Below are 22,683 nucleotides of genomic sequence, written 5' to 3'. Positions count from 1 at the left end.
ATAAGTATCAAATTTGAAACTATGGGAATCCTGTTTACAAAAGTGCTGCAATCCCTGTGTGAAGCCAACTGAAATCTTACATATTCTTCACTCCTACAGGTAGATTCTTAAACACAGGCAGACAAGGTACAATTTGAAACAACGTAAAGTACCTGAGGACTTTCAAACAAAACTGATGGATGTGATACACGTACAGTACATAGAAGATAATGTTTCCTCTGAACTACTAGCTTATCACCCTGTAGGATATACTAGGACATCTCAGGTGGCACAATTGCATTGAGCTCAGAAGGTGTCAGAGTTGGAGGAATGCAAACATCACCAACAACGATTTAAAACTTTTAAAATAAAAGCCATTAAAAATGCTCTTGAAGCAACTATGTTGCTTGAAACCAGACTCATATTCTGACAAAACAAACTCAGGATCAATTTAATTTTCCATAGTAAAGATCAATAAGTAATAGCAAGTATCTGGGAGAAATCTCTTGAATGGGATTTGTGTCAGCAAATCCCCAGCTCAAAACAGAACATATCTTTGACTGCTTCGTTGAACTGAGAATTTAAAACTTTAGATCCATAAACTAATATGAAGATTGACGTCTCATGCCTCTTTTAGAAGAAAAAAACAAAAAACACACCAAAACGCTGTTTCACATTGTTTTGCAAAAAGATCTTTACCATCATTCAAAATCATGTTTGTAGGTTGGTTGCAGTTCATAAACTTTAACCATCATATTTTACAATGCTGCCTGTTTTCAGTTTTCAATTCCAGACTTTGGAATACTGCCCAGATAATTAACATCATAATAAAAGCCATCATCCACCAACATACATGATTTATTTTGAGAATCTTGCATGTAAATATGTGAAACAGCAAATATCTACTGAGATACTGAGAAGATACACAAGCATCTTCTGTCAGCCCAGGACGATGGCCTTGCATTATACTGCTCAGGTTTATTAGCATAGTAATAGTAATGTAGTAAAGCTAATATACTTATGCTATTAAATTTCTTGATCAGGTGAGCCACAGAGTTCTGTTTCTTTGGGAATTTTTACTCAATCATTTCCAAAGCTTTCAGGCATACAAAGCTGGATGGCAGTTAACCTGCCCAGACAAACCAACCAACCAAGACATCTAGCAGTTTGTCAGAAAGCTTTCAGTTCAGAGAGCTGCAAGATAACCACCACAAAAACTACTACATTATCTTCTATTTGGATGGTGTAGGCACTGGAGTAAACTATTCATGGAAACCCAGCCAGAAAAGGTGCAGGCTCTCTCTCGTTGTTATAGCACCACTGTTATAACATTGCAGCCACTTGTACTGTTATGCTGCAACAGCTCTGTGGTACACAGGAGGGATTCACCATGTGGTGCACTTCCAAAGCCAACAAGCAGCTTCAGACCTCTACCTAACAGGCAACCTGCCTGAAAGATAGAAAATGAGACTGCAGTTGAGTGAAACCTCTCACACTTGCAAGAACAAATGTTTCCTCCTGCCACAGCCTGCAATTTTTTGGAAAAAAACAGCACTTTTGCAGCTACATCAAGACCATGAGCATATTCTCCAGCAACCAAGTCCCATAAGTTCTCTTTCACTGAATCTCCCTCAGTGAGCCCTGGGCATTCCAGGCATAGCCACCAGCACACGCCTCAGGGAGTTGGCTGTCTTTTCTGCTGTGGAAACATGCACTCACATCCACAGCTACCGGCTATTCCTCACGCTGGAGAGAGGTGACAGGCAGATTTTCTAGAAAATGTCAATCTCATCATACCGGTAGTTGAGAAGTGCTAATTCGCCTGGGAAGAAATGTAAGATGTACTCTCTCAAAACAAAGAACATGGGACTCTGGCACAAATACACATGAAGATGGTGCTTGTAGCTCATACTTTATCAAAAATAAAGCTTTATAAAACCTAAGATGAGCAAAATGTTTCCAGAAAATGAAGGCATAAATATTGTATGGGAAGAATATTTATGCTGTTATTCATATGATCAACGAACTTGAAGGAGCAGGATCACTTGAAGGAGCACTTGGGGAGCAGGATCTCACTGCTACGTAACCAACTTACTCACAGGTTGCTGTTGAGAAAAGAATAGTTGTGTGCCTAGTCACGTAATAATGTCAACAGAACACAGGATTTAAACAAAAAGTTCCTAAGCCTTGGTTGTAAGATTTTATGAGCAGAAGTAAGTGCAGAAATAGATTAAAGGAAATTCCTCAAGCACACAGCAAGTTGTGAGCAGCAAATTAGTGCAACAAGGACAGAAACTGAACATTAGTACCAAAATTTAACTTCCTAATTTTTGTACCTTAAGAAAGAAGTACAAAATGAAAGCAACCAAAGCCAGAAGCCCAAGTGAGGTTTTAACAACTATTTCAGTGTTTATGCTACATGGGACAATTTGTAAAATTTGCAAGAGTGAGTCTGTTTTTTAAACAGTATCTCTATGTGTTGAGGGATGTTTTGAAACAGCAAAAATCCCATGGCTTGCTGTAGCTGAGCAAACCAAGCTACCAGGGCAACTATGAGAAGTTCCCATGACAGTGTTCCCACATCACCCAATTGAGGAATTCAGAAAAATATTGTTACCAGTAGCTGGCTTCAAGGACAAGGTCTACGTGACTGCTAATCACCAGGGGGTTGTTTTCGTGCAGGTGGGGTTGTTTTCTTGTAGTTGTTTGTCTGAGTGGTTTTGGCCAATAATCTTGTGTGAGACACTATCCGCCCCTGTTAAGTTCACTATAAAAGTTAGGCTATTTGGGCAATAAGATGGAGCATGATCTGACTCTACTGATGTCTGTCGTGCTTTCGGCCATGCTTTCTGCAATATCTATGGCTTAGTATCCAATAAAGTAGTCACAGTGATAGACTGCATTCAAAATGCCACATTTATGTAGGCTCTGCTAAAATTGTTTTCTAGAATGTAATTCTGTGGTGTACCATGAAATATAGACCTGGCTTGTTCATCTTCATTAAAAAAATAGAAGGAAAGAGGAGAGAGCAAGAGCTAAATATACCCCATTTATTATGCTTGGCATTCTCAGGATTAGTATCATTAAGATACTGCTGAGAGGATTCAGATTTTTCTTTTTTCTTTAAGTGTTTGGTTAGTGTTTTAACGAGAAAAAAAAAGCAAAAAAAAAAAAAAAAAAGCAAGGCACAAAAAATATGTAAATCACTGTGCTAGTCCAAGTTGCTTCACTAATAGAATAGTTGCACAACATGAACATGGTTTGTTCACACCTGAAATCTAGAGAGGCTGCAAGCTAACTCCAGCCTGCTCCAGCCTAAGCATTCAGGACACCATAGCCTTTCATTACACAGCTGGAAAAAGTGGGCTTTTCAGGAATCTGCAACCTCCTCAAAGACCACAAATTGCTTCTGTAGCATAATAAGCACAAAACATTATCTGTAAAGCAAGCCTGCTGTAGGCTTATATTTGGTTTAGAGAGCTGTGAATCTCCAGAACAACATTTTAGGCAACCATAGGCTTAGAAATGTTGAAGATGGTTGTGCTAAAGGTCTAGAAGGGTTTACATCTAAAGCATAATACTAATCAGTGTTAATACCCGCCTAAATCCTCAAATATCCCACATGACCTAAACAAATATCTCAAAGGAAACATTTTCAACCTTCTATCTCAAACAAGTTTTTAGTTATACAGTTCAAAAACTCGGCTTAAGGGGAGAACTGAGAACCCATAACTTCACACTGAAAACCCAATTTCAGCTAACTCCCCACTGAAGACTCAAGCTATGCCAATTCTTCCCATTGATAAAAGTCTTAACGTAATATATAGCCTATAGAAGTATCAGCTCAGTGCAACTACATGAGATGCCCACTTTCCACCGAAAACCACAAATATAGATTTTTAAAGGTGCAGACATGTAGAAGTCAGATCTTCATGACCAACAGGTATCCTATTTTCAGTGATTCAATGGAAGAGTTTTTTTTTTTTATTATTCTTTTTTATTCTGTGGTCAGGTATATTGTAACAAAAAATTCTTTGTGATTTAAGGTTGCTAATGTGTTCCAGCATAAAGCCAGAGAATAGAAAACTAACAGCTAACAAAGACAATCAGCACTGCTAAAATATAAGCAGGATGGCTAAAATACAAGCAGGATAGCTAAAATACAGTATTTAATCTGTGTTCAGGAGCTCAAAGCAGACTGTGGGCAAATGAGCTCTCCTTATAATTGCTCAGAATTAGAGCTTCTGTAAACTTAATTTGAAACTCAGTGCCCCTATCAGAAGTCTGTGTCTCTGTCTGAGAATGTTAAATGCCAGTCTGAAAGATCAATTCCCTACACACATGTATTCTTCAGAAATTGGGCTTTTTAAATAGACAGCATACTGGGACATTTGGCTTTTTGAGGCATCTAAAATTACTGGTTCCCTGAAGTTTTCTATGCTTGTCTCCATTGAGATATGTCATACACTCATTTTAAAGGTATTGCATGTTTATATATGATTTTACTTTTGGTTAGTTCTGAAGTGGTCAGGCAAATGTACCAGATGATATTTGAAGGTTCCTTCCAACTGACCGATTCAATTTGATTTGATTCGATTTGGTTCTATTCTGTTCTGTTCTTCTGTTCTCTATTCTGTTCTGTTCTGTTCTACTCTACTCTACTCTATCCTAATGAATTTAGGTATGTCTTCATATTTTAGGTTACCATAGCCACACCTGGTATTATACACCATCACCTTCTTCAGTATTTTATTGTAAGATGCTGGACAGCCACCTTCCCAAAGAGAAGGCACACATCAGAAGATTTAAATCACCTTTAAAGACAACTGTCAGGGATAAGAACAAAAGCAGGCTGTTTGTTTCTCTACATCCGAAGCAATTTCTGCTATCAATTCCTCTAAAGCCATGAATAGTACTGGGATATTTTGGTTTCTTCATTATAGACAAGAAGAATATATACTGCAATTAGGAATGAGTAAGACTTTTTTTTTTCTTTTCCAACCAAAACCAATAAAGAATTAAAAACTCCAGGCATTCACTTTTTTTGCTGAACATAGTGTGCCTTTTCTTTTTTAAACTTAAGGAAACTATACTAAGAAAAAATATATTAAGCTTTGCATTATTTCAAATGTTGAATTTATATAAAATTAGAGGAGGAAAAGCAACTAATATTACTTTGTAGATGCATGCGGATGAATAAATACACCACAAAACACAGACAATGGACAAGGAATAAATTTAGATTTTGCATGTCTTGCTCAATTCATTTTAGATCATGAATCTGAGTGGACTTCAGCCAATCTCCTCCTGACACCTTTTTCTTGGTATTTTTCTTAACAAATACCTGGAGGTCTGGCTATAGGATGTGAAAATCTCACCTGTGTAACATAAGTGCTTATCCCTAATACTGTCACCAGAGGCAAAAGTTTCCAAAGACCTGCAGAGCGAGTGCCAATTTACTCAGTTTAGCCATTTCTTTTGTTCCTGACGATTACATAACTGGGGAACTTCATCATGTTGTTTTAAGGCAAATATCTACTGCTTGCATTCAGAGAAATGGAAAACACAGCTGAAGACTTTAGGCCAAACAATGAAGATGGAACAGCAGCTACCTTGAGTGTATGGTAGGTAAGAATATACACAAGCATAGGTTTGAGGCAGTCCGTAGGAGCAAAGGGCTTGAAGCCACATCCACAGACTGTCTTAGGTGAAGGCACTCTCCATCCTTCCTGCTGAAAATGGGACATTAACCTTGGGCAAGAAAGTCATTTGTGTTTCAAACCTTGCTCCCAAAAGGGGCTTTTATTTCATTCAGAGATGGTCAACATGTCCACACAAGAAGCCCGGTGCTGCCTCTTGCTAGTCAAGCACTCTTATGCCTCAGATCTACTTAGGCTTGTTCTTGTCTGCTGTGTGTACACCACTCAACTCTTGGGGTCTCAACTGCAAAGCTCAGCTTTGAACAAGAGTTGGACAGCTTTCTAAAGGAAATCTATTCATTTGAAAGGTAAAGTATTTTATTCAAATGATATAAAGAACTAATACACCAGGATGTGGAAGCAGGATCAGCTGGCCCAGATGTATTACAGAGACACTGTCCAAGCATGTAAGAATGGTAAGAATGGTGCCAAAAAAGTCAAAAGCCACCTGTAGTTGAATCTGGTGAGGAACACAAAGGGCAAGAAGAATGGCTTCTGCAGATAAACCACCAGCAAAAGGCAGATAAGGGAAAATTGACCCATTACTGCAGAGACCTGGTGAAGCAGGACAAGGAAAAGACTATGCTATTCAGTGTCACCTTCATCTCAGTTTATACGTAAGATTTGCTCTCAGGAATTCCAGGCCACTGAAACCCATGAGAAAGTCTGGGGCAATTAAAACTAACCCTCAGTAGAGGAAGAACAGGCTAGCAAACATTTTAATGAATGGGACATGTGCATGTCCTTGGGACCTGATAGGGATGCACTCTCAAGAGCTGTGGAAACTGGTCCCTGTTTAAGTGAGACCACTTTTTTTAACTTAAGATTTTAAAGATTGTGGCAATCTGGGGATGGTTCCTGAGAGCTGATTTAGGAGCAAATACTCCTTGAAGCCATTTCCAAACATAAGAAAGATGAGAAGGTGACTTATGAAAGGGACATCATGCCTAGTCAACCTGATAGCTTTCTATAATGAAATGACTACTTCACTGGACATGGGGAGAGCACTGAATGTTGTTTATTTTGTCTTTAATGAGTCTTTCAAAGCTGTCTTCCATAACATCTGCATAGATGAATTGAGCAAGTAGGGACTGAATATGTAGACAGTGAGGTGGGTTAAAATTTCCTGAGCTGGTGGTCCGAAAGTGTTATCAGAGGCTTGAAGTCCAGTTGGAGATCAGTCACTAGTGATGTATCCCAGTGGCTAGTACTATTTAACATCATCATTATTGACAGAAGCAATGAGACAGAGTATATCCTAAACTGAGAATAGTGGTTCATACCTGAGATGGTTTTGTTCCCATGCAGAGGGACCTCGACAGGCTAGAGAAATGGGCTGATAGGAATCTCATAAAGTTCAACAAAAAGAAATGCAAAGTTCTGCACATGGGGAGGAATTATCCCAGTACATGCCAGAGACTATCTGGCTGGGAAACAGCCTGGCAGAAAAAGAAACAGGGTTCCTGGTGGACACCAGGTTGAATGTGCCCCTGTAGAAAAGAAGGCCACCAGCATCCAACAGACCAGGTGAAGAGATCATTTCCTTCTATATAAAACACATGAAATTTAGCTCATCTTTGGTTTACAAAGACAGACCAGCAATATCAAATTATTCAGAAATACATAGGCTAGCTAAGTATGACATGATACAATTAAAGTCTAGAACTAAAGACTTAATAGGACTTTCTGAAATTCTCCTCTATGGTGAAATGAGCACAAAAAATGGCTGAATACCACATTCCAGTACACTATATGATATGAAGAGAAATTCAGAAGCAGTAAAGGAAGAGAGCAAGTGTTAGGTGGAGTGACACTTTAAGTCAGACATCTTACTGTAGGGTGAAATGGTGTGAATGGAAGATCTCATTCATTATCACAATTGACACTGGATTACTGTTTCATCAGAATACATTACTACTGGCAGAAACCTATTAGCTGACAATGTAACAGGGCCATAAAGTTTTAGGGAAGCACAAAATATTCCAACAGAGAAGCAAAAGAAGAATCTATGATATCACAGAATCACAAAATCATCTAGGTTGGAAGAGACCTCAAGATCATAGAGTCCAAACTCTGACCTAACACTAACAAGTCCTCCACTAAACCATATCACTAAGTGCTACATCTAAACGTCTTTTAAAGACCTCCAGGGATGGTGACTCCACCACTTCCCTGGGCAGCCCATTCCAATGCCTAATAACCCTTTCAGTAAAGAATTTCTTCCTAACATCCAACCTAAAACTCCCCTGGTGCAACTTTAGCCCATTCTCCCTCATCCTGTCACCAGGCACGTGGGAGAATAGACCAATCCCCACCTTGCTACAGCCTCCTTTAAGGTACCTATAGAGAGCGATAAGGTCGCCGCTGAGCCTTCTCTTTTCCAGTCTGAACAATTCCAGTTCCCTCAACCGTTCCTCGTAAGGCTTGTTCTCCAGACCCCTCACCAGCTTCGTTGCCCTTCTCTGGACTCGCTCGAGCACCTCCATGTCCTTCTTGTAGTGAGGGGTCCAAATCTGAACACAGTACTCGAGGTGCGGCCTTACCAGAGCCGAGTACAAGGGGACAATCCCTTCCCTAGCCCTGCTGGTCACACTGTTTCTTATACAAGCCAGGATGCTGTTGGCCTTCTTGGCCACCTGAGCAAACTGCTGGCTCACATTCAGCCGACTATCAACCAATACTCCCAGGTCCTTCTGCACCTGGCAGCTTTCCAACCACTCATCTCCCAGCCTGTAGTTCTGCTTGGGGTTGTTGTGCCCCAGGTGCAGGACCTGGCACTTGGCCTTGTTGAACTTCATACAGTTGGCCTGAGCCCATCAGTCCAGCCTATCCAGATCGTCCTGCAGAGCCTTCCTACCCTCGAGCAGATCAACACACACACCTAACTTGGTATCATCTGCAAACTTACTGAGGGTGCACTCGATCTCCGCATCCAGATCATCAAGAAAGATATTAAGGAGGACTGGCCCCAGTACTGAGCCCTGGGGGACGCCACTAGTGACCGGCCTCCAGCTGGATTTGTCTCCATTCACCACAACTCTTTGGGCCCAGCTATACAGCCAGTTTTTAGCCCAACGAAGCATATGCCAGTCCAAGCCAAGAGCAGCCACTTTCTTGAGGAGAATGTTGTGGGGAACAGTGTCAAAGGCCTTACTGAAGTCAAGGTAGACCACATCCTCAGCGTTTCCCTCATTCACCCAGCATGTCACTTTGTCATAGAAGGAGATCAGGTTCGTCAAGCAGGACCTGCCTTTCATAAACCCATGCTGTCTGGGCCTGATTGCCTGGTTGTCCTGCAAGTGCTGCGTGATGACACTCAAGATATCTGCTCCATGAGCTTCCCTGGGTCTACCCTCCAGCCCTTCTTGTAGATGGGCATCAAGTTTGCTATCTGCCAGTAAACCGGGACCTCCCCTGATAGCCAGGTCTGCCGATAAAATGATGGAAAGCGGCTTGGCCAGCTCCTCCGCCAGTTCTCTTAGTATCCTTGGGTGGATCCCATCCAGCCTCATCGACTTGTGTACATCCAAGTGCTGTAGCAGGTCGCCAACCATTTCCTAGTGGGTTATGAGGGCCACATTCTGCTCTCCATACCCTTCTACCAGCTTGGGGTGCTGGGTAACCACAGAACAACTACTCTTGCTGCTAAAGACTGAGGCAAAGAAGGCATTAAGCACCTCCGCCTTTTCCTCATCTCTCGTCACCAAGTTTCCCTCTGCATCCAGTAAAGGATGGAGATTCTCCTTAGTCCTCTTTTTTGTGTTGATGTATTTATAAAAACATTTTCTGTTATCTTTAACAGCAGTAGCCAGTTTGAGCTCCAGATTAGCTTTGGCCTTTCTAATTTTGTCCCTGCACAGCCTCGCAACATCCTTATAGTCTTCCTGAGTGGCCCATCCTCTTTTCCAAAGATTATAAACCCTCTTTTTTTCTCCTAAGCTCAAGCCACAACTCTCTGTTCAGCCAGGCTGGTCTTATTCTGTGCTGGCTCATCTTTAGGCACGTCAGGACAGACCGTTCCTGAGCCATTAAGATTTCCTTCTTGAAGAGTGCCCAGTCTTCCTGGACTCCTCTGCCCTTCAGAACCACCTCCCAAGCGACTCTATCAACCAGTGTCCTGAACAACTCAAAGCCAGCCCTCCGGAAGTCCAAGACAGCAGTTTTACTGGTCCCCTTCTTGACTTTGCCAAGAATGGAGAACTCTACAATTTTGTGGTCACTCTGTCCAAGACAGCTCCTGACCACCACATCTCCCACCAGTCCTTCCCTGTTTGTGAACAGAAGGTCTAGCAGGGCATCTCCCCTGGTAGGCTCACTAACTAGCTGAGTCAGGAATTTATCTTCCATGCTTTCCAGAAACCTCCTATACTGTTTTCTCTGGGCTGTGTTGTGCTTCCAGGATATATCTGGGAAGTTGAAGTCCCCCTCGAGAACAAGTGCTGACGATTTCACGAATTGTGCCAGCTGCCTGTAGAATTCCTCATCAGTCTCCTCATCCTGGTTCGGTGGTGTATAACAGACCCCCAACCAGGATGCTTGCTTTGTCAGCCTTCCCGCTGATCCTAACCTGTAGGGAATCAACCTTATCATTCCCAGTCTCGAGTTCCACAACATCAAAACACTCTAATATAGAGAGCCACACCACCACCCCTTCCATGCTGCCTGTCCCTTCTGAAGAGCCTATAGCCAGACATTGCAGCACTCCAGTCATGGGAGTGGTCCCACCATGTTTCCATGATGGCAACCAAGTCGTAGCCTGCCTGCTGCACGATGGCTTCCAGCTCCTCTTGTTTGTTACCCATGCTGCGTGCATTAGTGCATTCAGCTGGACCATTGCCTTCTCTCCCAGCCTTGCCATTGTTCTCCCTGGCACACCTCCAACAAGCCTTATTTCAGCCCTGTCCCCCTTCTTACCTAGTTTAAAGCCCTCTCAATGAGCCCTGCCAGCTCCTGGGCAGGATCCATTTTCCCCTTAGAGATAGGTGGGACCCGTCTGCAGCCATCAGGCCAGGTGCCGAGTAAAGTGCCTCATGGTCAAAAAAAAACAAAATTTCTGTGTTGGCACCAGCCTCTGAGACACATGTTTATCAGGTGGGCTCTTCGTGTCCTCTCGGTACCCCTCCCTGCCACTGTACGGATGGACGAAAACAGCATCAGAATGACCTAAAAATACTAAAAACAGGGGAGCAAATAAAAAACAATAACAAAAACAAAAATCCTAAACCTTGCTTGCTGATTAGTAAGGAGAAAAAAAGGAGATCTGAACATGCCTTTAAATAAAAATATACAAGTACATTCACAGTTAGTATAAACAGACATAGTTTCTTTAGTATCAATCAGTTAACATGTTTATTACAGAAACTAAGTTCACTGCTTTAGAGTTAATGCTGTAGGCTCAAAGGAAGAAGCCCACACCTTAATTGAAGTTTTACTTGCACAAGTATTGCAGGCTCAGACCCAGTTTAAAGGACCTGCTTTGTTTTAATCAGCTATGTTTTATTCTCTAACCACAAGCAACTATTTCTGGATTCTGACTTTTACAGCTCACTCCCCTATAATGACCACTTACCTTCTTTAACTCTTCCTGGATACTTTTGTCATTTTCTTCTGAGAACAAACTCTCCTTTTGGTTTTCGGGATCTGTTCTAGGTTCAGACTCTTGTTCTTCACCAGAAGATGTTTCCTTGTCACTCATTTTAGCTTCAAGCTGAAATAACCTGGTTTTAAGCTCCTCGTCCATAAGGTCAGGCTTGATACTACAATGCTGATCCTCACTGCTTATATCTGTTTCTGATAAATCATCTAAATCCTACAAAGAAATTGGAAGAACAGTAATAATTACTGTATAGGTACAGCAGGAAAACAAGCAGCTTCCTAGAAAAGGGTAGATAAGATCACTGAAGAGAAGCTGGAAAGAAAGCAAAGTGTGCTGATAAGAAGTTACCACATCTTTATAGAAGAAGGTCAGTAAACCCACACCTATTGGATAATATTTATCATTCCTGGCTACTTTTATATTATATAGAAAGGAACTATCGAAATCATTACATATCTGTGTGCAGCTAATAAAACAAAAGCATAAATGGCGATTCTTGTTCTCAGTACTGCATTTCCATCACTCTCAGTTATGGTGCATATAAAGAAACTGAAGTGTGGGAATGAAATCACTTATCCATGACAACCTGACAGTTGTGTCCACTTTCCAGCTGAAAGCTGTGCTTAAATTCCCTGCCAGCTGGTCTTGAGCATTATCCTTATTTTCTTATGATTACTAGAAACAAGTTTTTAAAAAATCTTTCCTTTTTTAAGTGACAGATTTTCAGCTTTCCCAGTGAACATTTACATAGGTGGATCCACTACAGCTACAATTATTCTCCAAACACCAGCCTCCTTAGAACAAGTTCAAACTCCAGGAACACCTTCTTTTCTTACTTTTGGATCCTTAAAGGTGGGAAGTACTCAGATGCTTGGTTAAATATGGTTGGTGCTACAGATTTGACCATGACGAGTCCTTTACTTTGCAGGCCAAATAGAAGAAAAACAAAATCCTTTTACAAGTCTGTCTGGCCTGTTGCCTGCCCAATATTTAATGATGTGGAAAAGTTTTTTTTTTTTTTTTTCCTTGCAGGAAATCTAAAAGTGCCTGATGACTATATCAAAAACTAATGTCTGGATATGTACCAACTAATTTTCTGGATCTGTGCTGTCTGATTAGGACCCAGTTTCCCACTACAGTTCATGGAGGGAGAGAGCATCTCCCAGAACTACATAGCCTATAACATTAACTGCTTTCTGGAAATGCTATTCTTCCTCTGCTGACTGCTAAGAGAGAGCTCAGAATAACTGGACACTTTGTTCAGTGCTTCAACCAAGTGCATAAAGTAAGGTGGAATGGGACGGGTTTCAGAAGTGACAAATTCTTTGACACAGAGTGCAATCATGACAAAAACACCCAGGAGGAGGCTGTAAAGAATGCAGCCTAGGACCCAGAAGTGGCAGGCACATTGCAGCAGGTCTAAGATGGTGATTTGAAGCAATTCTAGGATAAGAAATTATTCCTATTTGCCAGGAAATTATTCCTATTTGTCTTACGCTCTCCTACTGTGACAGGACCAGATTTGTCTGGAGAGACTAAAAGCTATGTTTTCTTTATCATTCATTTGGAAACACATAAACAGGAGATCTGCTTTGCACAGCTACTCTCTCTGCAGGCTCAGCAGTCATAGTTATGGACAGTACAATTACCTCCAATTCTCACAGGAAATGTTAACTGACAACTTCCTCAGAAACTCTACCTGCTCAAGTGTTCTTAATGGATCGACACGTCATGTTTGTAGTGTCAGCATTCATCTCTCACACAGTAAACTATCCTGTATTGTTTAGAACTTTCACAGATTTCTGGACTATTTTTTTCTGCAGTTATCTGTAAATCAATTACACAACTAGATTATAGCTTTATAGCTCACTTTCAAAATGTGGAAGGCCCTTTTAGAAAATCAGGATTTGAAAATACATGGCAAGCCATTTTAAAAGGGGAACCGCAGGCTCATGTCATCATTTATTTTTTTCCTGTACAATCAGCTTTTGCTGAGTAAAAGGCCTTTTCTTTCAAATGAACTTCCAAACTGCTTTGAGTAAGATCAAGAACAAGATTTCAAATCAGTGAGTTTCCACTTTGATTTTATAATATGTTATGATATACTTCTACTACGTGACTGGTATATTTTCAACATTTTAGTAAAAAAAAAATAGGATCAATATATTTTTTTTTCAGATATATCTTGCATTTCACACAACAATTCATTACACTCCCCTCCAACAATTTGGTAATGAAACATACATGTTTCTAAATTACAATAATATCTGAAAGTTGTTGCTGAATCCATATATCCATCAATTTGGAGAAAAACAATCATAACTTAGAGACTTTACAGGATAGAAAGCACAGCTAAATGGTGCACTTGTATTTTAGGAGAGAATACAGTTTAGTGGAGATATATTGTATTAAAGTTGAGATATGTATTATTAGTTATCTGGTCTCAGCTTATTACTAGAATCCCCTTTTATTTAAATGAGGTACTTGCATTTATTTAATAGGTACCTCCAAAGACCTACTCTCCCATCTACCAAGTCATGTGGTTTAGGATTATGAGATTTGCTAGTGAGTTCTAACAGCTCTGCACCATGAATGTGGGCTTCCTCTAGCAATGTCTAGACAGAAAGAGTTCACCTTGGGGCTGAGTCTGCAAGGGAAAGAAAACAAAACTAAACAAACAAACACCATCATTCAATGCAGACATTTGAGCAGATCAAACTTGCAAAAACAAAAGTTTAATAATCTTGTTTAAATAAGCTGGGTACTAGCAGAGCAGTGAGGAAGGCTGTCAGTCTAGAGATGTAGGTTTTCTTATATTTCTACCTCATTGCTGTACCATGCAAGAAGTGCACAGTTCCTCTAGGGGCCTGAAAAAAATGCTTGTCTCCCAGATCACACATGGCAGCACCTGTTAGGTCGATCTTTACTGCCTCTACCCAAAGTTCAGCAAAATCACTTGGAGTCTACCAGCTGGCCTGATGGGGTGAAGGCCTGATGGGACAATATTGCTAAGCTGTGAGGCTTCAGCAGGATGTAAAATCAAAAACATAATTTCCTAGGCAAGGGGAGCTCATATGCTGCTGAAAGAATTGTCCTTCACCCTGTTGTAACAAGTCATGAAGGCTGGGCAAAAGGCTCTGTGTGCTACAGATGATGTAGGAGAGAGACTGGACCATACTGGAGACAGGGGGAAGGAAGACAGGAAGGCAGACAGGAAAGCAGGGATTCTTCTTTGGGCATCAACAGGTGACACTGTCACTGATATGTTCCAGTTCTAGCTTGTGTTTTAACATATGTAAAGGAATGTTCCTAATTCATTAGAAGGGAAATAGCTTTTTGCTACTTTTTTTTTTTTTTTTTCTCTACATTTTTATGATGATATATTTTCACGATACATTTTTGCTACATTTTCAGAACTGAAAGTCACGAGCTACCTTGTCATCCCTGGGTTTGTTCTGTGTTAGCTAAATGTGTGTTACTGAATACACATCTTTTCTTGGGGGAGGGAGGTGGGAAAGGGGGGGGGGAAGATGAACTTACCTTGAAGGTATTTATTTTATTACAGCTGGATTCAGATATGTCTTATTATTCATCTTTCTGCTTGTAGTAGTTACATTTGCAAGAATTATTAGTTCCTGCTTACATGCAGAGATAATGATATCCTATAATGCTATACTTTGCTGTTTTAGTTATGGGTAGGCTGCTTGGCTTGTGTGTTGAGATTTTCAGGTGGTGGCAATGAACTGTTTGTGATGAGATGAATTAACAGATTAAAAAAATGCATTAAAAGCTGTGACAATAAATAAAAATAATAAATACATTGAAATTAATTTTTATTTATTTAATAGATGCTATCTTAAACTTCCTGTTTCTTTACCGGTCACACTTTTGCTCTATTTGTTAAGATTAACAACATCCTTGTGTTTGTAGAAATCATTGTGTAAATTCCCATTTGCATCTACCAGAAGCAAATAACACTAACACCTGAAAACAAGAATAAAGGGACACTAGTTTATCTGGAAAGAGCTTCAGTGAGGACATGGCAGACTGACACAGCCACAAAAGTCACTAAAAGTAAATCAAATGTTTCTAATGCAAGCCTAAATCCTTCAGGAGGCAATGAGATATGAAATACACCTTTTCTAATGCACACTGGACAAATCCTTGTGTACAAATGGCTGATAACTCAATGTAATCTTAGTGAACTCAAAGCCTCAAAATAGCCAAGCAAGCAAAGTACTGGCTAGTTTACTCTAGACACAAGTCTCTGCTACATCATGGACAGAAAGCTCCAAACTGAAACAGGAAACAGAGATTAGAAACTTCAGTTTTTAGAAGATGACACAAATTGTGAGGTTTGCAGGCAGTTTCTCAGTGAGTCAGTGTAATTTCAGGACAGCTATTTTCAATAAATAAATACAAAGCGCCATCCCGTGGGGACTGGCAGTCCAGCAGCGCTCACCCCTTACCTGGCTGCAGGGCAGCAGGGGCAAGACAGCTGTAATTAACAAGTAGAGTCTTCTGATAAAAGAAGCTAACTCATAACGAGGACACTTTCACTGGAAGCAATTAAGTGACTCCACTTTCCATCAGATATATAAAAATTACAGCTACAATAAGCAGCATATCCTGCTTTCGAAAATATAATGAAAGCCAATAAAACAACAATAGTAATGATGAAAGCAGACAGAGATTGATGGTTTGAGTGGCTATTTCTTGTAAAAAAATGACAATTTGGAAAATAATTATCATTAAAATCAGAGAAGGTAGTCTTAAGGTTGCACATCTCAATTTATGTTCCCCAGGAATTTGTTTCCTGTGCTACATAAGCAATCAGAAACTTGCTACTGTAGGATTTTGTTTTTATTAGGACATTTTTAATGTCCTGCTCTACCTGCTTCATGATGGTGTTTACAGCCTATCTACAGAAAATCCTCTAAATCAGGTTGCTCTTTTACCTATCAAAAAGCGGCAAATCGTCTCCCCTAACTCAGCACATCTTGATATCTGTTTTCAGGTTTTCCTTTTTAAGACACTGCAGACTTCAGACTATAAATTTTCTGTCATACATAAAGTCAACATTCTTGTTTTGAGTCTGAAACACATCTTAAGACATGCCACAGCATTTTTCTAATCTAGGTACTAAATCTGGATTAAATCTATCTATCTATCTATCTATATATATACATACATTTTAATAGAAATTCAGTTATGAGCTATGAAATGATTGTGATTGTTCCAGAATGTTACTGCTAACATCTCTCCAGATTTGGAGCAGGGAGAGAGGAAAGGGCCCACTTCCATTTTAGCGTGTCTCAGGGAGCCACAATCACAAAATCAATCTTCACTATTTGAAAAAATATAAAAGAAAACCCAATGTTTAGATGGCTAAACTGAAATCTACAATGCTGATGAAAACATAGCGGTTAAGAAGTTATCCCGTTATTATTATAATGCAGTAAAGTAAGGAAAAAATAAGTTTCTTCACTGTCATTTACATATGATCAGCTGTTCATTGTCTGATGTCTTGATGCAACATGGTTTAGGAGAGCATTTTGTGTGGTTTCAGTAAATTCTTACTAATCTCAGCATGTGAAAATCTACAATGGGCTTAACGTCACACAATGAAGCTTCCTTAAATTTACAGTCTGCAGTTTACCACATGTATGATATCACTTTGTGCAAACTGTTCACATGTAGGGCTCTCTCTGCTTCAGTCTACATTTTACCTAGATTAATACATTACTTTGGGGACAACACAAGATCCTGACATCTCTTTAATCTCGTTTTTTCTAAGCAATACAAATTATGCCTGGTTAATTTAGAATCATACCTCAAATCACATTCCTTATGGTCTTAATCATTTTAATTGCTTCCTAGAATTTCTCACCTAGCAACATCCTTGCTATAAATTGTACTGACCAGTCCATTCCTGCTTCGACCAGTGCTTTCCCTACCAGGGGCTGGAGGAACAGATGGCTGCTGGCAGGCACCAAGTGTCACATCAGCCACCGGGGTCTGTGTGTGCGTCTAAACACAAATGAAATGCATGCACACCCACCCATATTACTATACATAAACTTCCTAATGAGAATTTAATTGCTTTGAAAACATGGAACCAGAGTGACACCGCCTGCTCCACTGTGGCTGAGGGAGCAGGAGAGCAGGAACAGTATCTTTTTGACTAAGGTAAAAAGGAGAATGGCTCAGAATCCCAAGCCTTGCATTTTGAGCACAACAGAGAGGTCTGAGCAGCACTGAAGATACAAAGCAACTCACAAGAGAGTTGGAAAGAACTATCACTTTCTGCACCAGCTTGCTCTTTGAAATATACACTGATCTGCTAAAGGGTGCAGGCACAGCCTGGAAGCACCCTGCCTCTCTATTCTCTCCTGGAGGGGACCTAACCTGTTGTAGGCTTATGTGGAAAGGGGTTTGGTTCCGGGGGCCTGCAGGGATGCTCTCTGTGAGCAGAGCCCAGCAGCTTCCCCATGTCAGATCAGAGCCAGCTCCAGCTGGCTCTGAAAGCAACCCACCGCTGGCCAGAGCTGAGCCAGGAAGTGATGTTCGTTGGGCCTCTGGGAGAGCAAACTTAAGAAAGGGGAAAAAAACTGCTACACAATAGTATCTAGGAGAGAGGAGTGAGAAAACATGAGCGAAACAATTCAACAGACCCCAAGGTTAGTGCAGAAGGAAGGCAGGAGGTGCTCTAGGCACAGAGCAGAAGTTCCCCTGTGGCTTTTTTCCCCCCATGTTATTATTTTATTTTATTTTATTTTATTTTATTTTATTTTATTTTATTTTATTTTATTTTATATTTTAGTTATTTTGCTAGAAGTTTGCTTCTAGTTCTCACTGCTCTAGTCGGTTAGTGATAGGCAATGAATTACACTAATCTCCCTATGTTGAGTCTGCTTTGCCCATGACAATAATTGTTGAGCAATCTCCCTGTCTTTATCTCAACCCCTGAGCCCTTTCCATTGTATTTTTTCCCCCTCTTTCTCTGAAGAGGGGGAGTGAGAGAGGAATTGTGGTGGAGTTCAGCTGCCCAACAGGGTGAAACCACCACACCTGTGAGCAATGCTCATCTATACTCTGCAGAGCAGTAGTATGTAGAAAGCTGCAATATGAATATAAGCACACACATACAGAACATACATAAATATACAAAGCCAGAAATGGAAATACATTTCTGTGTACAAAACATGGTCTTTGTACAATCCCAGAAAAGTTCTGTTACTCTGTCTGATGTTCTAAGAAGTCTTTAATGGCCACTGATTTGTTGTTGGAGCACAGTATCATATCTAAGTCCCCCTCAACAGCAGTAGATCATAAATGTATGAGGACATGACTATAAATGAGTCAGTATAGAACACCCACACCTGTCTCCTAAAAGCAGAAGGAATAGATACAGAATTAACTATAGTTTACCCAGCATTAAAAACCTGCTTGAATCCTGTAACCCTAACCTTGACTTATGATCAACTGTGCTGATGTTTTTCAATGGGAGATATAGGCTAGTAGCACAAGCAAAGAGTAACAATTCCAGATATTCTACAATTGCTTAGACAACTTTAAAGATTGGATCGGGTTGCTTGTAGTCAGAGGCATAGGGAGAAGACAACATTTAGCTCCTTGCTTCAGGTTCAACGTTTTTGTACTACAGCAGTGGTCCAGCTACAGGATGTAAGAGGAGTAAGATACGGGAAATGGAATTGAACAAGTATTTAGTGTTCTCCCAGAGTTAGAAGTGTGTTTGCACTGCTGAAAAATTCTGGGGGACAACTGGATCCCTTACATACTATCAGTCCATTGCCTGGAAAAATCCTTGTAAAGAAGATGTACTTTCTGGTTATCTCATAATTGTTGTTTAAAAGAAATGTTTGGGGACTGCTTTGCTATCTTAAACATCTATGGTCAGTTTTTCCAAATTTGAGCACTTTTTTTTTTTTTTAAATAAATTGTCTAATTATTTAAATCAAAGTAGTTTGTAAACACTCACTAAAGCACTTTAGAATTGAAACAATCAAGTGATCAATTAAAAGCAGACATCATTTGGACCATATTTCAAAAACATTCCTTTCTGAATTTCTGCTGCTCATTATCTTTATCCCATACTATGACAACGGCTTACCAGAGATCCCCAGGTATATGAATTACTTCTTATTCCAACAACAAAGGTGTTAGAATAAACGAAAAAGTCAACAGGTAATTACTCAATATTTGCTAGCTGTTTGCAAATCCTGCCTTTTTACTTTTTTTAAAAAACACTGTATTTTACAGTATTAACAATGTCATTGATCAGATGGAAGTGGCATATCTAAGAAAGAAACAAAGCCTGTTCACGATACACTTTACCTTTGGTTCTTCTTGGTTATGAGGCATGAGGAGGACAAAGCTTGCAAGAACACTGCACCTTCCACTCACAACTCACATGCTATTGCCAGCATGGCTTGATTAGTTTTGCCCTGCTATTTTTGAGATTGCATTCAGAAAGATCAAACACAATTACCTGACTTAAATTCTTCATGTTGGCTTTTGTGTGTTTTTTTGCTTCCCATTTCTCTTCAGATATTTTGTTCTTCCTCCACCTTCTTGATTTCTTTTCTAAATCATAGTGGTCTTCTTCAGTCTCGCTGGTATCCGAATATTCCAAGCTGGTTGCCTGTGGATTGAAATTTACATCCAGTTCTCCATGGAAATGCTTTTTTTCTGTTCTGGGCACATCACTCTGAGTTCTGCTTTGTAACCAGAGAAGTTTGCTAGGTCCTTTAGCTTCCTGGGAAGAGTTTACTGAAGATGTTTCAGAATCAGAGAACAGTGTCTCAGTATTGGTATATAACCCAGAGGAAGGTGAGGTTACTGCCTGGTACTGATCATTACCATAAACCCACTCAGAATCATACTGGGAATGGGTATAATAGAAATCATCTGGTAATTGCCGAGGTCTTCGACGCAGCTTGTTCAAGGCCACATTCCAGTCATAGTCATCCTCACTGTCTGAGCCCATCTCATCATATGCGGACACAACACTGGATTCATTCTCCAAAGCTTCAAATACTTGACTCTTTGGTTTGGCGAGCATTCGAGGACGAGGCAAAGTAACATTTTGCAAAGCCACCCAGTTTCCATCAGTGCTTTGTAAAACAGGAGAAGGATCTAAGAAAATGAAAGAATAACAAACTCTTTAATTACCACTATGTTATCACAGTGTGTAAAGCTCATTCTGCTCGCCAATTTGCAATCAATTGGCTGCAAATTGGAAGGTTGGCAAAACTAATGAACACATGAATGCACTGTTGCTACTATGAATTCTCTCATTCTCTGAGCTATGCTACTATGTGTTTACTCAGAAGTCACCATTCAAAGTCATGGTGATGACAACTTCAAATGTGAGAATGTTTGGAACAAGGCTTTTTTTTCTGAAAGAATTTTTAGGAAAGAATGAAGAAACATCAATACACATAAATCCCATGCTTCGCATATGTCTTTGATTCTGTGTGCAGTTTTGGTGCCCCATCTTGAAAAGGAAAGGTAGAAAAGGATCTGAGAATAGCAACAAAGTGTGAGCCAGGTTCTGAAATAGCTTCCTTTTAAGGAATGATTAAATCTGGAGGAGAGAAGACCAAGATTCTTGCTAGAAAAGATGGGGGAATCTCCTTTGATCGAACAACCATCAAGTAAAACTAGTGAAATCTAGGATCAAAACAAACACAAGGAAAAAAAGGGAAAAAAAAAGAAAAAAAAGAAAAAAAAAAGAAACAAAAAGAGGGATGCAATGAGTACCAGACCCGTGGAGCTTCTTGCCAAGGGTGTTATAGATACTGGTAATTAATCTGCAATAAAAAGGAGATGGCTATGGACATGCAGGAAGAATCCACTGAAGGTCACTAAATACATCAAAACAGTTCCAGCTGAGGCATACTCTTTATTGTAATAACTGATATAGGAGAGAAAAGAAAAAAGAGGACTTGCTATCAAGCATGAGAATCTTTCCCCTGCATGAGAAGCTTTCTTGTGTTTTCTAGCTATGCTCACTAATCTCAGTAAAGGATTCTCTTGAGAGAAAGAAGACCTTCTTTCCTTAAAAACATCTCTCCTTTCAAACAAAGCAACCAGCTTTGGAAGATACAAATCTCCAACAAAAATTGAATTCAGCTACAGTACATTACACAAACATCATGCAGTGGAGGGCCATACTGTTATGTTTTTTTTCTCTCCCAAAACACATCCCCTTATTTTGCTTAGCAGCTACATATAAGAATCAGTCTAACATCGTCAGTTAACTGAAGAAAGGACAGGATAAGACTTGATTACATCTTAGAACGTAAGCAGGACAGAAAAGCAAGCCGCTGAGAATTTGTTTGAAAATACCTGGTTCAGTTTTATCCCAACTTCAACTAATGTCAAAAGGTTCCTTCCTGATTTTTCAAAACAAAGTCACTTATTTGAAAGAATGGATTTTGTACACAGCTCTTTGGGTATACATTACAATTTATACACGTGAAAATGAAAATAGATTTTAATAAGTCTCATTGTGAAACTATTGTTAAAGGAGAAAAAAAGCACAATTCAGGATTTGACTCTTGAGTCATCATTTAAACCAGTGCAAATTGTAATCAAAATGAATTGTGAACAGGCTACATGACTAAAAATGCCCACTAACGTTACCACTCCAGACACTTGGTGGAGACTTCTTGTATTTTCTGCAGCCTAATGCAGAGCTATTTACTACTGCATAGGTGAGATCTTATTTACACATATTAGCACACTCAGCTATTTAATGTAAGAAAGAAGCAGAGCAAATCCTCTGAGTAGAGCACCTGAAACTGGGTCAATTTGCCTTTCTGCTATAATTAAGCAACTGTGAAGTACTAAATTGCTGAACAGTTGAATTCAATGGGATTTAAGTGGGTTCTTAAATTTAAGCACCCTGGTTTAGTGAAAAGAGGTCTTCAGCTAAAATGCCCAGAACAACATTTCTGACAGGAGGTTGAATGAAGAGTTCACAAAGTAAAGCATACTTAGTTTAGTCAGATTTTAATACTACTTTACTATCACTTCATTTTCAGGGGGAGAAGACTATTCACGCTGTCTAATTTCCAGCCTCCCAAGTTCTGCAATACCTCTCAACTGACATTAGAGCAACATGAATCAAATTGATGGGTAGCCTTGTCAGGGATTGCAGGGATCAGATGGTCTCTACAGCTGCTACAAGAAAGGGCACAGGAATGAGCAACCCTGTGTCATGGGAGAACAATAACAAGAGGTAGGTCAGCTCTGCTGTTCCCCATCACTTGGAGCCAGGGGCTGCTGCTAAAATGAGCAGTTCATTGTTTCCCATTGTGTCAACATGATCATTAGCACACCTGTGAGGATGACAGCTAACCAGCTCTTTTGTGCAGCAGT

At 40.0% G+C, this 22,683-nt stretch overlaps 1 protein-coding gene across 1 annotated transcript in view; it reads right to left on the bottom strand.

Moving 5' to 3' along the window:
- Positions 1–22,683, bottom strand: part of MYRIP (myosin VIIA and Rab interacting protein) — a 207,621-nt gene that overhangs the window by 17,729 nt on the left and 167,209 nt on the right. The window contains exons 10-11 of the mRNA XM_084282618.1: positions 19,787–20,433; positions 11,248–11,487 (exon numbers count right to left, since the gene is read on the bottom strand). Coding sequence (XP_084138744.1) covers positions 11,248–11,487; positions 19,787–20,433 — 887 coding nt within the window. The remainder of the gene's footprint in view (positions 1–11,247; positions 11,488–19,786; positions 20,434–22,683) is intronic.

Source organism: Netta rufina, assembly GCF_964035555.1.
Source record: "Netta rufina genome assembly, chromosome: 2".
NCBI classification, from domain to species: Eukaryota; Metazoa; Chordata; class Aves; order Anseriformes; family Anatidae; genus Netta; species Netta rufina.
This window is presented reverse-complemented; position numbering and strand designations above follow the sequence as displayed.